Source organism: Lynx canadensis, chromosome B3 (assembly GCF_007474595.2).
Source record: "Lynx canadensis isolate LIC74 chromosome B3, mLynCan4.pri.v2, whole genome shotgun sequence".
Lineage (NCBI taxonomy): Eukaryota > Metazoa > Chordata > Mammalia > Carnivora > Felidae > Lynx > Lynx canadensis.
In genome coordinates, this window is record NC_044308.2 from 143,862,582 (window position 1) to 143,879,834 (window position 17,253).

Here is a 17,253-nt window from a genome sequence, read left to right on the forward strand (position 1 = left end):
TCCCTGGTTAGGTTTATTCCTAGGTATTTTATGGTTTTGGGTGCAATTGTAAATGGGATTGATTCCTTGATTTCTCTTTCTATTGCTTCATTATTGGTGTATAGAAATGTAACCAATTTCTGTGCATTGATTTTACATCCTGCAACTTTGCTGAATTCATGGATCACTTATCGCGGTTTTCTGGTGGAATCTTTTGGGTTTTCCATATAGAGTATCAGAGTGTCTGCGAAGAGTGAAAGTTTGGCATCCGCCTGGCCAATTTGGATGCCTTTTATCCCTTCACATTGTGTGACTGCTGAGGCTAGGACTTCCAATACTATGTTGAATAATAGTGGCGAGAGTGGACATCCCTGTCATGTTCCTGACCTTAGGGGGAAAGCTCTCAGTTTTTCCCCATTGAGAATGATATTAGAGTTGGGTCTTTCATATAATGGCTTTTAAGATCTTGAGGTATGATCCTTCTATCCCTACTTTCTTGAGAGTTTTTATCAAGAAAGGATGCTGTAATTTGTCAAAGTCTTTCTCTGCATCTATTGAGAGGATTGTGTGTTTTTTGTCCTTTTGTTCTTTCTTTTATTGATGTGATGAATCACATGGAATTTTTTTTGCATATATTGAACCAGCCCTGCACCCCGGGTATAAATCCCACTTGGTCATGGTGAATAATTTTTTTAATGTATTGTTGGATCTGGTTGGCTATTATCTTGTTGAGGATTTTTGCATCCATGTTCATCAGGGAAATTGGTCTGTGGTTCTGCTTTTTAGTGGGGGTCTTTGTCTGGTTTTGGAATCAAGGTAATGCTGGTTTCATAGAATGAGTTTGGAAGTTTTCCTTCCATTTCTATTTTTTGGAACAGCTTCAAAAGAATAGTTGTTACCTCTTCTTGAAACGTTTGCTAGAATTCCCCTGGAAAGCCATCTAGCCATGGACTCTTGGTTTTTGGGAGATTTTTGATTACTAATTAGGTTTTTTTTTTAATGGTTATGGGTCTATTCTTCCTGTTTCAGTTTTGGTAGTTTATATGTTTCTAGGAATTTGTCCATTTCTTCCAGATTACCCAATTTATTAACATATAATTGCTCATAATGTTCTCATCATTGTTTGTATTTCTGCAGTGTTGATTGTGATCTCTCCTCTTTCATTCTTGATTTTATTTGGGTCCCTTCCTTTTTCTTTTTGATTAAACTGACTAGAGTTTTATCAATCTTGTTAATTCTTTCAAAGAACCAGCTCCTGGTTTCATTGATCTGTTTTTGTTTTATTTGCTTTCAATACCATTGATTTCTGCTCTAATCTTTATTATTTCCCATCTTCTGCTGGTTTTGGGTTTTATTTGCTGTTCTTTTTCCAGTTCTTTAAGGTATAAGGTTAGGTTGTGTATCTGAGACCTTTCTTCCTTCTTCAGGAAGGCCTGGATTGCTATATATTTCCCTCTTATTACCGGCTTTGCTGTGTCCCAGAGGTCTTGGGCTGTGGTGTTATCATTTTCATTGCCTTCCATGTACTTTTTAATTTCCTCTTTAACTTCTTGGTTAAACTTTCTTTTGGCGACCATTAGCATGATAGATGGTTCCCCATCCCCTTACTTTGAATCTGAAGGTGTCTTTAGGTCTAAAATGGGTCTCTTGTATACAGCACATAGATGGATCTTGTTTTCTTATCCATTCTGTTACCCTGTGTCTTTTGATTGGAGCATTTAGTCCACTGACATTTAGAGTGAGTACTGAAAGATATGAATTTATTGCCATTATGTTGCCTGTAGAGTTGGGAGTTTCTAGTGGCGTTCTCTGGTCCTTCTAGTCTTTGTTGCTTCTGGTCTTGTTTTGTTTCATCTTTTCTCTCCTCAAGAGAGTGTCCTGTAAAATTTCTTGCAGTGCTGGTTTAGTGGTCACAAATTCCTTTGGTTTGGGTTTGGGAAATTTTTTCTCTCTCCTTCTATTTTGGATGACAGCCTTTCTGCATAAAGAATTCTTGGCTGCATATTTTTCCGATTCAGCGTGTTGAATATATCCTGCCACTCCTTTCTGGCCTGCCAAGTTTCTGTGGATAGGTCTGCCGTGAACCTGATCTGTCTTCCTTTGTAGGTTAGGGATGTTTTTCCCCCTTGCTGCTTTCATGATTCTTTCCTTGCCTAAGTATTTTGTGAATTTGACTATGATATGCCTTGTTACTGGTCAGTTTTTGTTAAATCTAATGGGAGTCCTCTCTGCTTCCTGGATTTTGATGCCTGTGTCTTTTCTCGGGTTAGGAAAGTTTTCCACTATGATTTGCTCACATAACACTTCTACCCTTTTTCTCTCTCTCCATTTTCTTTCATTTGGATGCTATTCCTTTTTAACAAGTCACTGATTTCTCTAATTCTTATATTGTGCTCTTTTGCCTTAGTTTCCCTCTTTTTTTCCGCTTCCTTATTCTCCAGAAGTTTGTCCTCTATATCACTGATTGGCTGCTCTCCTTCATCCATCCTTGCCGCTGTGGCATCCATTCGAGATTGCATCTAGGTTATAGCATTTTTAATTTCATCCTGACTAGATTTTACTTCTTTTATCTCTGCAGAAAGGGATTCTATGCTTTTTACAACCCCAGCTTCTTCTTCTCGTGATTCTAAATTGTGGTTATATCTGTGTTAAGTCCCAGGCTGTGACTTCTTCCTATTTTTACTTTTGCGGTGAATTCCTTTGTTTCATGTTGGGGGAAGAAAAAGAAAATAAATAAATAAAAATTAAAAAACTAAAAACAACACACAAAAAATCAAATAATGGATGTTGAATCCTAGGTGTGTTTTGATTTGGTTGTTGAAAGAAGCTTGATAAAATATAGAAAAAAAAGGAAATTAAAATAAAACGTTTAAAAATTTAAAAAAATGAATACAATAGAATACAATGAGATGATGAAATTAAAGCAGCATTTAAAAAAATTTACAATAAAGTAAAAAATATAGCAGAAAAATATTAAAGATCACTTATAGAAAAATAAAATTTTTTTATCTTTCTGTATTAAAGAATAAGAAAAGAAAAATTGAATAGATGGACCAGCAAACAGAAGGAAATATGACTGAAATTACATCCAGTTTTCCCTAGAAGTCAAACTATGAAGCACTTTATAGTCCATAAACTAAGCAGGTGGAGACTTGTGGTGTTCCTCTTGGGCGGGGCTTGGTGTAGTAGCTCCATTCTCCAGTAGGTGGCGCTGCCCAGTTTACTGTGGTGGGTCGTTGTGGTGTGTGTACTGTGTGTGCACGCACAGGAGGGGTGAAAATGGCATCACCCAGCTACCCAGTCTCTAGCATCAGAACTCTGTGCTGTCCCCAACCCACAATCAAGCACCCTTCCTTTGTCTCCAGCTTCCGTCCACTCCCTGCTTCTACACTGTCCATGACCAAGCTGTCAGCTTGTCTTGTGGCACCTCTCTCCTGAGTTTTATCCCAGATGGGGCTGTGTTTCCAAACCCCTCACTTCTGAGGGCCCTGCAACTTTGACCCACTCAGATCCTCTGGGGGAGGGGCCTGCTGAGTAGTGGCTGGGTGCTGGCCTGCCCCCAGGAACGTTTGCAGGACGACACTGCTGCAGAGGCCCGGAGACTGCAGCCAGGTGTTAGCCTGCCCCAGAAAAAGTTCGTGTGATCGTGTCACAGCAGCGGTTCAGGGGTTATGGTCAATCATGACACATACCTGGCGCCAGGCTTCACCGTTAACATCCTTGTTCTAACACCAGCAAACGTAGCTATTCTCCAGGGTCCACTGGGACCTTTGCCTGTGGGGAGGCTGCACAGCCTCTACCAAGTGTCCTCCCAGCAGGGGAACCTCCTCTCCCCATGTGGCCCTCGGACCCCTCAGACCTCGCTATCTGCTCCAGGGGATTCGTCCTTTCCACCAGAGCACTGCCAGTTATTGAGCTGCGGAGCGCAGGTATCAGACTCTGCACTCCCACTGTTTATAATCTTAACAGTATTTAAACCTTCTTCTTTTTCCTTTCCCCCTTTTGTGTTAAGTCTCTTAATGGGTGTTTCCACTTTTCTTTCTCTCCAGCTGCTTTGCGGGGGGGGGGGATGCTTTTCCTGTACTCTCCCCCCATCTCTGTCTTCTCTCCACAAAAACAGCTCTCTACCCTCAGCTTCTCTCTCCCCCAGTTCACCAATCCATGCTGCGTACCTGCTGAATTCTGTGGTTCAGGTTGTGCAGATTGTTGTGTTACTCCTCAGATCAGTTTTCTAGGTGTGCAAGATGGTTTGGTGTTGATCTAGCTGCATTTTAGGGATCAGAGAGGCAAAAAAAAAAAAAAAAAACCCTTCCATAATGCTCCGCCACTTTGGCCCCTCCTCTATTGGTGTAGAATTTTTCACAGTGGTCCTGTGTAATCCTTTATAGTTCTGTGGTGTTCGTTGTAACTTCTCTTTCATTTCCAATTCTATTTATTTGAGTTCTTTCATTTTTCTTGATGAGTCATGCTAATGGCTTATCAATATTGTTTATTTTTTTCAAAGAAGCAGCACTTAGTTTCATTAATCTTTAATATTTAAGTCTCTAATTTATTTGCAATTTGATGTTTATTTCCTTCCTTCTTCTGTTACCTTTGGGCTTAGTTTATTTATTCTTCTTTTTCTAGTCCCATTAAGTGTAAGGTTATATTGTTTGAGGTTTTTATTTGTTAAGGTGACCTGTACTGCTATGAATTTCCCTCTTAGAACCGCTTTTGCTGTGCCCCCAGATTTGGGGGCATTGTCTGTCTCCCCTCCTTTCCCCTCCCCTTCCCTTCCGTGTCTAACTTTTGACATTTTAGCTATAATGTGTCTTGGTGTGGCTCTCTCTGGGTTCATCTTGTTTGGGGCTCTCTGTGTGTCCTGGTCTGGATGTCTGTTTCCTTCTGCAGGTTAATGAAGTTTTCAACCATTACTTGTTGAAAGAAGTTTTCTGCCCCATTCTCTCTCTCCTTCTGGGACCCCTGCGACGCAAATGTTAGAACACCTGATGTTGTCCCAGAGGCCTCTTCAACTCTTCTCATTTCTTTTAATTCTTTTTTCTTTTTGTTCTTTATTTTGGGTGGTTTCTGCTCCCATCTTCCCGATCTCTCATTCGTTCTTCTGCAACCTCAAACCTGTTGCTATTTCTTCCATTGTATTTTCTACTTGTTTTCATGCTCTTCAGTTCTGATTGGTACTTACTTACACTGTCTGCATCTTGGTTGAAGTCCACACTGTTTTATCCATTCTTCTCCCGAGTTCGGTCAGCATCTTTATGACTATTACTTTGAACTGTGAGGCTGATGCTTATCTCAGTTTCATTTAGTTCTTTTTCTCAGGTTTTGTTTTGTTATTTTGTTTGGAACATACTCCTCTCTGTCCATTTTGCCTGACTCTGTGTTTGCTTCTGTGTATTAGGTAGTTCAGTTACTTTTCCTGCTGTTCAAGGAGCGGCCTATGCAGGAAAAGTCCTATAGGGCCAAGAAGCGCAGTCTCCCCCCGGCCACCAGAGCCAAGTGCTCCAGGTGTCCCTTGTGTGGGCTGCGTGTGCCCTTCTGTCGCAGGGGGGGCGAGACGGCTGCGGGTGTGCTGGTGGGCAGGGCTGACACCTCGCCTGGCTGGCCGTGAGGCGCTGTTGTGACTGGCGTGGCTCACTCATGGGCCACATTAACACCCTGTCAGCCAAGGCCTCTGCAGAGCCAGGCTTGTGTGGGGCTCTCGGGTGTGCACCCTGTGGTTAGCAGTCTAGAGGGAGGATTTCAAAATGGCACTTGCCAGCACTGGGGTCCATACAGAATGAGCTGGAAAAAATGGCCGCGCCAGCATCTCAGTCACTGGGGCCTGAGCCCAGCGGCCCCAGTGGCCTCCCTGCTCTCTGGCAGGTGCCCCACGGTTAAGAAGTGCGTCTCCACCTATGGCGTATGCATGTTTTGAAATGGTGTGTTTGCACTGGTTTCTGGGCCAACTGACCGGTGAGTCTGCGTGTTAATCCTTTAAGAGCGGGTTTTCCTTTTCTTATAGTTCTGCAAGACGTACTCCCTGTTGATCTTTGAAGCCAAGTGTTTTGGGGGCCTGTCTCCTGTGCAGGATCTGAGAGTGGGGGTGCCTGATGTGGAGCTCTAATCAGGGAAAACTTTTGTACCCATGAGATCCTGTCCACTGTGGGGCGCTGCACCTGGTGTGGGTTTTCCTCAGAGAGACTGTGTCTCTGCCTCTTCTGCCTGTCTCTGTGCTGCCCCTCATTGTGGAGGCTCTGGTCATCCAGTTTCTAGGTCCCCATCATTGGGAACTGTTCTGAATGTAGTTGTAGATCGTCACGTCCATGGGACGAAGGGAGTTCCCGATGGTACATTGCCATCTTGAGCCTTCTTCAGTATTTTTCATTTTCCCATGAAAAACTTGCATTGGTTACAGGAGTTTCCTGTAAATTATCACACAGAATCAGAGGTGATCTGTTGGCAGTGGGACAGATGTCTGTGAGGGAGGGAGGAGGGTGGCAGGGAGACGTTGACTGTGGGGGAAGGAGTTCTGGGAGGAGCAGTTAGGAAGGGGGTTTCACAGGGGGGAGACGACTGGCCGGAGGCTGGTGGGTGTTCAGGGGCGTCTCGACTGCACCAAGCACGGGGATGGCAACAGGGGTCCCGGGTCTGTCTCCTCACTGGCCTGAGCCAAAAGGGTGGTGGCGGGAATGGCTCATTTGGGGGTGGATGCTCAAAGGGCATTCTCTTCCTCCTCGTATACAAAAAAGGAAAAGGGGAGTTGATCATGAGGGTGTCCGAGGGCCGGCCTCATTAAGCTTTTCTTTAAGGCCCCAAAGGTTACGTCATCCTGATCGTCCCAGATGGTAGGGTCAAGTTTGTTGGTTTCTTTAGAGAACATGTCTGGGTCAGGCCACAAGAGAGAGGTTTGGAATCCAGTTTCGACAGCCAGCTAGTCTGAGAAAACCTTAGACTTTGGTTAGTTTTAGGTTTGGGACAGTGTTATTTATGGCTTGGGGTTCTTGCACAGACCTCCCTCCTCAGCCACTGGGTCTTCTTACGGGTAAAATAGGGGTGTCGCCGGCCCTACCACAGGGGATAATGAGACCCCGAGCCTCCCGATGTTCCGTTAGCATCCAAGTGCCCTCAGAGTGTCTTTGTTTACAGCGCATCCGTTAATTCCGGGGAGAGGCTCTGAGGGGTCTGTTGGGATCTTAATGGGAGGCGTGCTGTGGACCCTGCCGGGAGCAGTGGAGGATTTTGCCCACACGGAGGGCGGTAGTTGGTCCAGGAGGATCATACGGTTGGTGTCCTCGGAATCGGCTCCGGTGCGGTCGGCGACTGAGCAAATAAAAGACGTTGAAGGGTCACGGGATTCACCAGGTTGGCTATTTTGGTTGCCGCTGTCGGATTCTAGAATTACTTCCGCCTTCCGGGAGAAAGAAATCCCAGCGTACTTCTCTACGAAATTTGGGCCCGGTGAGTGTACAGAGGCCGAGGAACTAAGGAGAAAAGGTGGGCATCTCTTAGGGGGCCTGGGCAAGAGAGACCAGGTTCAGAGACGGGACCCTTTCGAGGTTTACTAGAGACCCTCCCCTCCCACTTGAAGGGTGTTAGCACTCCGAGGCGGGGGCTGCTTGCCAGTAGCGGGGTTGAGCGCTGAGTGTAGCTCTCGCGTCCGTAAGGGCAGAGAGACCTTCATTCCCAAGGATCTGGAAAGGCTGGTCAGAGGGTGGAAGGCGGCTGGAGCTCTTAAGTGTCCAGCGGTCTTTTTCCAATGGCCTGGCTTTTTACAATATCGGTAAAGATCGGGACGCTTTTAGTTTTGCTTAGGGGCCTCCATTTGTCGTAGCTGAAAATTATGGACCACACGGTTCTTCCTTTTCGTTGAATCACCCAGGGTGCAGGCGAGCCGGCTCGCTACATTAACTGGGCCTGCAGTGGACAAGCTTCCCATTCCGTCCCGGTCCTCTTAACTAGAAAGGGAAGATCCCAGCTCGGTCCATTAATGAACACAAAGTTAGAGGCTACCTGGGTGGAACCGACATCCAAGAAGGCCAGGGTTTTCGTTAAAAGCAATCTGTAGTCATAACAGTTAAGAACAAGTTCATAAGGTGTTCAGCGTGCAAGCCTGAATTTCATGCCAACCAACAGGCTTAGGAAAAGCCTTCTGTAATTGTTCTGTGAAATTCTCTACTGCGTGTCTGGGCTTCCTAGTTGTTTCTCTAAATCCTTTTCAGGATTTTCTCACTGGGCCGGTTTCGTCCAACATTGGGCCTGACCCTCGCCAACAAGCATGTGAACCGATTGACATACATCTGAGAGACTGGGTTGAAAAGACCGAGTGACTACGTTAAATTCCTTGACAAGTCTGTAAGGATCTGCAGAGGGCTTCATTTAAGGTTCAGGTTCTGATAGGTGCAGAGAAGGGAGTGGGGACAGTCTGGGAGAAGAGGTAAGTTCAGAGAGGATTAGAATGAAGGAGGATGGGGTGGTGGAAAGGGAAAGAACTAGGCTGTGGAGGCGGGCATGAGCACAGGAGGGCCCCAGGCACCTGCACACAGGGAAGCCAGGAGAGAGAAACTGAGGCCTCACAACTGGTCGTCTTCCAGTTGTCTTTTGCCTTAATTTAGTAATGGTTTTCTCGCAAAGTGGTGATCTTAGAGTCCTGAACATGTTGGGAGCCTCCAGGTGCCAATTTAATCTTTATTCATTTTTGAGAGAGAGACAGCATGTGAGCCAGGGAAGAGCAGAGAGAGGGAGACACAGAATCCGAAGCAGGCACCAGGCTCTGAGCTGTCAGCACAGAGCCCGATGTGGGGCTCGAACCCACAAACCGTGAGATCATGACCTGAGCCGAAGTCGGACGCTCAACCGACTGAGCCACCCAGGTGCCCCCAGGTGCCAGTTAAAAATAAACATCTCATTCACTTTGTTTACATTTATATATATATATATATATATATATATATTTTTTTTTTAAGTAGGCTTCATGCCTAGCACAGAGCTGAATGTGGGGCTTGAACTCCCCACCCGTAGATCAAGACCTGACCTGAGATCAAGGGTCAGACATTTAACTGAGTCACCCAGGAACCCCTACTTTAAATTTAGAGCCATGGTCTTCCAATTTGATTTTGAGAAAAGTTAACTTTGGGGAGACCTGAAGTTTCCCTGAATGGCTTATCTTTAGCTAAATTTGCCCATTTGGTTAAAAATGTGCATGAGGAGGGACCATAGTTGTTAAACAAAGCTGGCCAGGGTCCTGGAAGGAGGACCCTCCTGAGAAAACTTAGCAGATTTGGATCTTATACTGTTAGCTTAAAAGCTCAGAAAAACAAGGGGTGCCTGGGTGGCTCAGTCAGTTGAGCGTCCGACTTTGGCTCAGGTCATGATCTCTCCGTCTATGGGTTTGAGCCCAGCGTGGGGCTCTGTGCTGACAGCATGGCGCCTGGAGCCTGCTTCGGATTCTGTGTCCACCTCTCTCTCTGCCCCTCCCCCACTTGTGCTCTGTTTCTCTCTCAAAAATAAATAAACATCAAAAAAAAAAAAAAAAACCAAAACTCAGAAAAACAAGTATGCATCCCAAGGACAAAGTCTTTAAGACAGATCCTGAGTAAATCTGGAGAGCTCAAAATGCAGACAGTGGAGCTCAGGTGCAGAGGAGACTTACCCCCCGGGGTCGGCGAGGAAGCAGAATGCTCACGGAGTCCGTTGCTCGTCGGCCTCGGGGGCTGTTGGGGGTCTTCTCTGGCTCCTATATTTGACACCATATAATTTCGACCTTGCAAATACAATAGCCGGCCATTTTACCAGAAAAAACAGGTTTGTTCTGGAATGGCAGAGGAGTTGCACTTCGGGGTATGCAGGCTGTGGCGAAACCGTGGGCAGGCAAGTCCGGAGACCAAAGGAGAGGAACACGGTAGAGAAAAGGCAGGGGGTTGGGTGGGGCTGGTCTGAGTGGCGGTCCACCGGGGGCAGCGGGCATTGGGGCTGGTGGCGCTTTCTCACTGGCTGGCTGGTACCAGGCCGGAAGGGCTTCCTCCTCCTGCCGGTCCGCTGGGGGGACGGAGGGCAGGTGGGTGCGGTGCCCCCCGGCTGGAGGCTCCGTGTGGACCAAGCAGCTCAGGCTCCCACGGCTCGGGCCTGGGCTGAGCACGTGGACGTCCGCCAGACCCGGAGGCTGTCCTGGAGGGACGGGGTGGGTCCGGCCCCTCCGCTGCGCACGGGGCGTCAGGGCAGGGGGGTGTGCGTCGCCGCAAGGCCTGCCCTTCCCGGCGGTGGCTCCGGCCTGGGGAGCGGGTGCCGGGGCGGAGCAGGGCGAGAGAGTCCCACGGCTGCGCGTGGAAGTGCACGGACGAGGGCTCGGGGAGCGGTCCGCCAAACTTCGGTGGGAGCGGCGCGTGGGTCTGGAAGCATCGCCAGCGCCCGGCCCCCGGGCTGCCGCTCCGGGGGCTCCTGTCGGGTGGACGCGTCCGCTGTGTTCCGTGAGGCCGGCATCTCGTCGGCGACGTCCACCGTCGTGTATGGTTGTGATGTGTCACTCTCGGTGCCGGGCAGCGTTCCGCTGTGCAAGGCCACCATCCTGCTAGTACAGCGACTCCTCTTTGTGAGACCGCGGACGCCCGAGTGCCTGTTGTTCAGTGACAGGCGCTCTGCATGGCTCACTTTAATCCCCGCGTGGAGCAGACCTCAGCCGGGCCGGGATCTCAGGCCCTGCCTGGAGGCCCGGCTCCCTCTGCCCTGCACAGCTCGTTCATGCTCCTTTATCCGTTTTCCCAGCTTGTGTCTGAAAGGCTCCGCCTGTACCCGGCGTGGTCACTGCTACTCTGATCCCCCTTCAGGGGCAGGTGGGAGGATTGCCATCTGTCCCCTACGTAGGGGGTGGTGGACTCGCCAAGACCAGGGGAACAGATGGGCTGTGGGATGTGCATCACGGAGCAGGGCCCAGGCCGCGCCGGGTGGCACAGAGCTGCCGCGGCCCCGCGGACGGTTCCGGAGCATGGCCTGCCCTTCACCGGGCCGGCTGCTGTTCGTACTTTGCTGTACCCTCACTCCTCCGGCTCTGGCAGGGGTGGGCGGTCACTGCCCTTGTTTTACCGAGAAGTTACTGGGGTTCAGGGCGAACAGAACTTGATGCACCGCAGGCTACTGCCCACCCTTGAGGAAATGAAGCCATCAGGGCAGAGCCCCCAGTGTGGTTGCCCACCCCCTGTCCCAAGTTCTGCTGGCTCCCGGTGACTCTGGCCTGCCCCATCCTGTCCTCTAGGGTTGCTGAGGAACCCGCGTGCTTGTGGGTGGACAGGTCCCCCCTACTGCTCCAGGCAGCCCCCCAGACGGGAGCCTCTCTTGTGCAGCTTCTCTCCTGGGGCCCCTGCTCTGCCTTGCGGGGGTTTCATGGGAGCCCGCTGGCCCTGGCCGTGACCCTCGAGGGCTCCTCCTCCTCTCAGGTTGAAATTCAAATGGAATTGCTATGGCTGGCTGCCTGGAGGCCTAGCAGGGGCACCTAGCCAGGTGGCCCCTCTCTCCACCCAGGGGCTCAAGCCCGGTCCTACCTACCCTGTCAGGGTGTTGCCCCACAAGGACTCCCGCCAGGGCCCTATGCTGGAAGCCAGTTCCTGCCATGTGGACACAGGAGCCTTCTGCAGGACCCCTCACCCCCACCCCAAGTGAATGACCAAGAACAGCTTCTGCAGGTAAGGGGGCTCCTTCAACTTTTGGGGAGGGACTTCCCGCACAGGGGACCCAAATGCGCACAGGGTGACAGGTCCTCACGCTCAGGCAGACCACTGAGAACTTTAAATTGCTGTCATCTGCTTTATTGACAGGTAAATTGTTCAAAAATGTTCTCACGATTCAATAATTACAAAGACTCAGACTTACATTAAAAAAGTAAAAACCAGAACCCCCAGCAGGTGCCAGCCCCAGCAGAAGGCCCAGGGAGGTGGGCGGGCGGGCGGGCAGGTGCTGGGCGTGTGACACGCACAGGCAGGCCGTGGTGCCCACGTCACTCAGTGCCGACTCAAGGTAAGTGCACGTCTTAAACAGCGTCGCCGAGAACGTCGACCAGCGGGAGAGTGGGGAGAAGCCCGTCCTGGGCCAAAGACCAGCTGTGTCTGCTGGCCAGTTAACCATCAGCCTTTAATGGGACAGGCCACAAACCCGATCACTCAACACGTGAGCAAGGAAGGGTGAGAGTAAATACGCGGGCCGAGCCAATGTGCAGGAGTGTGTCGGGCGAGTCTACGTGATGCATACGGGCACTAATCACAGGGCTCCATGCAGGGGCGGGGCGTCGGGGGCGCTGGCCTCCTCTCGCCCAGCAGGCCTCGGCCTGGAATGCTGCTCGACGCTCCCCGGTTTTGCGGTGAGGCAGAAGCTGTGGAAGTGAGCTGACTTCACAGTAGTAGATACAGGTGACGCTTGACGGTTGTGACCGGGAATGGACTAACACACACAAGGGACCCAGGGCAGGTGTCACTCAGCAGGGGCCTGTGTCCATGGCTACGAGGTCGGCGGAAGGTCGTCTGCAGCTGACTGTGATGGCTAAATGAATAAAAAGGCCACCAGCTAACCTCCACTTTCCTGTCTTCACAATTCTAGTGACACTGGGAATGACACACAACTTCCTACTATTCTCCTAAGGTCCTAGGAAAGTTTCAGGAAATAGGGAACAGGCTCGTCACTGAAGCTGCGTTCCGAGCTACTTCCTCAGCAGGGCTGCGCTGGGCCCACTGGGTGTCTGCGGGGCCCCGTGCGCCTTCTCAGCTTGTTCTGGGCTGGGTGCTGGTCCTTCATGTGCAAACGGAACAGTGTTTCCTCACAGCTGTGCAGATGAGTGGATCCGGTCTACCGCCACAGCCCATGCGGCGTGTAACTGATCGTTACTCTAATAAAGATCTTTATCTCCATATCTACAAATCGAGTCTGTGTTTCCTCGGACAACACTGGAGAGTCAGCTCAGTCTTGGCACTGACAGTGGAGGCCACCCCCAGCTCCCGGGCCCCACGGTGGTGAGGCGGCAGGCTGGCGGTTTCAGGCGTCGGAGGCCGGCTGCTCCAGGCCTTCCAGGGGGAGCTGGCTCCTGTGCGGGGAGTTGGGGCTTGGGGGGCCACTGGGGTTGGAGCTGTTCGATGGAGTCGAGTGTTTGGTCGAATCCGAGTCGGGCTGTTGACACAAAGGAGGGGGTCGGCATAAGAACCAATCACCCTGGGCCTGTGGAGGCTGTGTGCCGCCCAGCCAGATGTGGCAGCTGCTGTCCCCTTTCTTCTTAGGACAACACACCCTCTTTACCAGCATGTCACACGGTCCTTAAGGTTGCTGGTAAGAGATCATAACCCCACAAGTAATTCAGTAATTACGGAGGAATGAGCAACTCCACAGTGAAGAAACCAGACGGTCTGAAGTCAGACAAGGCATACTTTCATGATAAACTTTCTCAACATGATAAAGAATGTCCGTGAAAAACCCACAGCTCACTTCATACTAAATGGTGCAAGTCAAAAACTTCCCCCCCCCCAAGGTGAGGAACAAGCAAGGATGCCTGCATTCACCACTGCCGTTCAACATTGTACTAGAAGTTCTCGCCAGAGCAATTAGGCAGGAAAAAGAAAAAGGCACCCAAGCTGGAAAGGAAGACGTTAAACATCTCTGTTCACAGATGAATCTACATACAGAAAATCCCGAAGAACTCACAACTCTCCCACCCAACCCAAACCAATTCAGCAAAGCTGCAGGGTACAAGATCAACACACAAAAAATCAGTTGTGTTTCTACACACCCGCAATGAACAATGTGAAAAGGAAATTAAGAAAACCATTATATTCAAAATAGCATCCAAAGCAATAACCCCTAACTACGAATAAACTTAAAGAGGTGAAAGATTTCTACACTGAAACTGTTGGCTACAAAATATTCCCCAAAATTAAAAGATGACCTAAGTAAATGGAACAACATTCCACATTCATGGACAGGAAGACTGAACATCATTAAGATGGCAATACTCCCCCATAGTGATCCACAGATTCAGGGCAATCCCTGCTGAAATTCCAATGGCGCTCTCTCCTTTTTTCCAGAAATGGAAAAGCCAGTCCTCAAATTCATACGGAATTGCAAGGGGCCCAGAGTAGTCAATACTAAGGAAAAAATGGGAGGAATCACACTTCCCAAACTTCTTCAAAACGTAATACAACAGTAATGCACTGTGGTGTGTATCAGCACAGAGAACAGTGGAATAGAACTGAGAGTCTAGAAATAAATCTATCCAGCCACGGCAAACTGGTTTTTGACCAGGGTGCCAAGCCCATTCAATGAGGGAAAGAAAAGTCTCTACAACAAATAGTGCTGGATATTCACATATGAAAGGATGAAGCTGGACCCCCTACCTCCAACATACAGAAAATTAATTCAAAATAGATCAATGACCTAAATACAAAAGCTCAAAGCATAAAACTCTTAGAAGAAAACACTATTAAATCTTCAAGACTTTGGATTCAGCAATGAATTCTTAGGACCTCAAAAGCACAACCAACAAAACAAAACAAAACAAAAAATTGGGTATCACCAAAATTAGAAGTATCAAAGGACATTATCAAGAATGTGAAAACACAACCCACAGAATGGAAGAAAGTATTTCAAAATCATATAAGGGTCTAGTATCCAGATTACATAAAGAGTTCTTCAACCCCACAGTGAAAAGCCAACTCAATTTTTAAAAATGGGCAAAAGACTTGAACAGACCTTCTTCCAAAGGTACAGAAGTAGCCAACAAGTACACAAAAAAGATGCTGACATCACTACTCATTAGGGAAATGCAAATTAAAACCACAGTGAGGTAAAGTAACTTCACACCCACTAGGATGGCTTTTAAAAAACAAAACAAAACAAAACCAGGAAAGTAGCGACAAGGATGTGGAGAAATCTTAACTTTCATACGCTGCTGGTGGGAGTGTGAAATGGCAGTTGCTGTGGAAAACAATTTGATGGTTCCTCAAAAAGCTAAACATTTTCCACTGCTACGTAGGCACTTGCACGAATCCGTGTACACACACGTTCATATCTGCAGTATTTTTTTAAAATTTTTAATGTTTATTTTTGAAAGAGAGCATGAGTGGGGGAGGGGCAGAGAAAGGGAGATAGAATCCGAAGCAGGCTCCAGGCTCCGAGCTGTCAGCACAGAGCCCGACACAGGGCTTGAACTCATGGACCCCGAGATCATGACCTGAGCGTAAGTCAGACGCTCAACCGACTGAGCCACCCAGGCGCCCCTATTCTTAACAGCCGAAAGGTGAACACAGCCCAGATGTCCATCAGTGGACCAAGGAGTACACGAAACACAGTACAGCTGTATGATGGAGTATTTGGCAGCAAAAAGGAACAACCCGCTGACACCTGCTACAACGAATCTTGAAGACCTCTTGCTCCGTGAAATAAGCCAGACATGAAAGGCCACGTAGTACATGATTCTGTTCATACGAAATGTCCACAACAGGTGACTCCACAGAGACAGAACGAAGATTCGTGGCTGTCACAGGCTGGGGGAAGGATGGGACGGGGAGAGGCTGCTTAGTCGGGGGTCGGGGGAAGGGGTTGGGGCGATGGAAATGTTTTGACCCTTGATTTAGCTCGTGGTTGCACGACTCTGGACATGCCTTACACAACCACCGAGTCGTTCACTTTCAAATGGCTGCTTCGTGTCACGTGAACGTCACTTGCAATGTCAAAGAGGAACAAACGAGGTCAGTGCAGGACAAACAGGGGCTCCGTGCCTCAGGACGGGACACGTCGAGGACACCATGTCCTCCGTGTGGTATTCCAACCTGGGACATACAACTGGAATCTCAGGAAATGAGGGACGCACCCGAACTGAGGAGCGCTCCAGAAAGTAAGGGGCGTGTTCTCCGCAAAATGTTACAGCAAAGACGGAAGCTGTGCTCCGGGGTGGGGGTGGGGGGTGGCTGAAGATCTGAGGCAGCTGAATGTCTCGTGTGACCAGAGACAGGGTCCGTACCAGGAAACAGTGCTTGCGGACACTGTGGCCCAGGCAGACCACGGCCGGCACTGTGGTTACACAAGAGAAGGACTCCCGGTCCTGGGGGGGGGGGGGCGTGGTCTGTCCCACCTCTGGATACAGTTCAGGAAGTGGCGGGCACGCGTGCTTACACGCACTTATTTGCTGGTCCCCGGGAGATCTGGGTGGCAGGGAGAGAGTTATGGGGACTTTCCACTGTTACCCAACTCAAAACGTCAGAGAAGCCTTGACTGAGGGACATTCTGCAACAGGACCGTAGTGATAACAAATCAATGCCATGAAAGAAAAAAAAAAAAAAAAAAAGGTCAGACCCAGATTACAGACGGGACTACATATGCAACGTGTAATCCTTCACTGGGGCATGGGTCTCAGCAAGCTGTAGGGGCCGTCACTGCACCGGGAGGGTGCAGAGGGGCGATTTGAGCCCCGCGACCGGGGAGGGAGGAGGTGCTGTGAGCCCGGGAGCCACGCGCAGAACTGGACCAGGGCTGTCGTGATGTTCCAACTTACTTTCTGCTGGTTCGGCCCCAAAACGTCAAACAGGGAAAAGCGGACTATGTAAAGGTCTACTATTCTTGCAACGTTTCTGGAGGTTTGAAATTTTTCAACATAGACAGTTTAGGGGAAAAAAGGAAAATAAGAGAAAAAAAACAAGACCTACCTCCAGAGCCATTAATCGTGGGCAATTTCAAGGGAGTTCTATGAAACCTTCCGGGAAAGAAATTCCATATATTATGGCCACTGAGAGTTACGGGCTTCCTCGGTGTTGAGGCCAGCACAGCTCTGAAACAAAGCTGGCCAAGCACACACACACAACATGAGAGCCACAGGTCAACTTTACCGATAGGCGTAGTCAACCAAACAATCAGACTGAATCTGTTAGCGTACAAAATAAGAACAACACATCGTGACCGAGGAGGATTTAGCCTCAGAACACAAGGACGTCCATTCTGACGTTAACAGGCTAGGGAGAGAACCATGAAGCTGGTCACTTTGGAAAACTTTGATAGAAGCATCTTGATTAATATCCATCGTCCCTTCCTTATTGATAAAACAAACTCTTCCGAAGCTAGGAGGAGAAAACCACTTCTTTAGCCAAGTGAAAGATGCCCCCCACAAAGGACGGGCGGGGGCGAGGGAGGGTAAAGTCTTAGTGAGACGCGGGCAGGGGCACAGAGCCAGTGGTGTAGGAATCCAAACCTAGGCGCTCAGGAGCCCCGGCCAGTGCACGGAGAGAGGCAGCGCCCACCTCTTCGTTCCCACCATCTGCCCTGCCCAGGGCCAGAGAG

General features: G+C 49.1%; 1 protein-coding gene across 1 annotated transcript in view; it reads right to left on the minus strand.

Annotated features, from left to right (window-relative positions):
• Positions 1–11,737: 11,737 nt before the first annotated feature.
• The window catches only part of CDC42BPB (CDC42 binding protein kinase beta), a 105,215-nt gene continuing 99,699 nt past the window's right edge, over positions 11,738–17,253 (minus strand). Inside the window, 2 exon segments of the mRNA XM_030320051.1 lie at positions 11,738–13,073; positions 13,075–13,101. Coding sequence (XP_030175911.1) covers positions 12,849–13,073; positions 13,075–13,101 — 252 coding nt within the window. The 3' untranslated portion in view covers positions 11,738–12,848.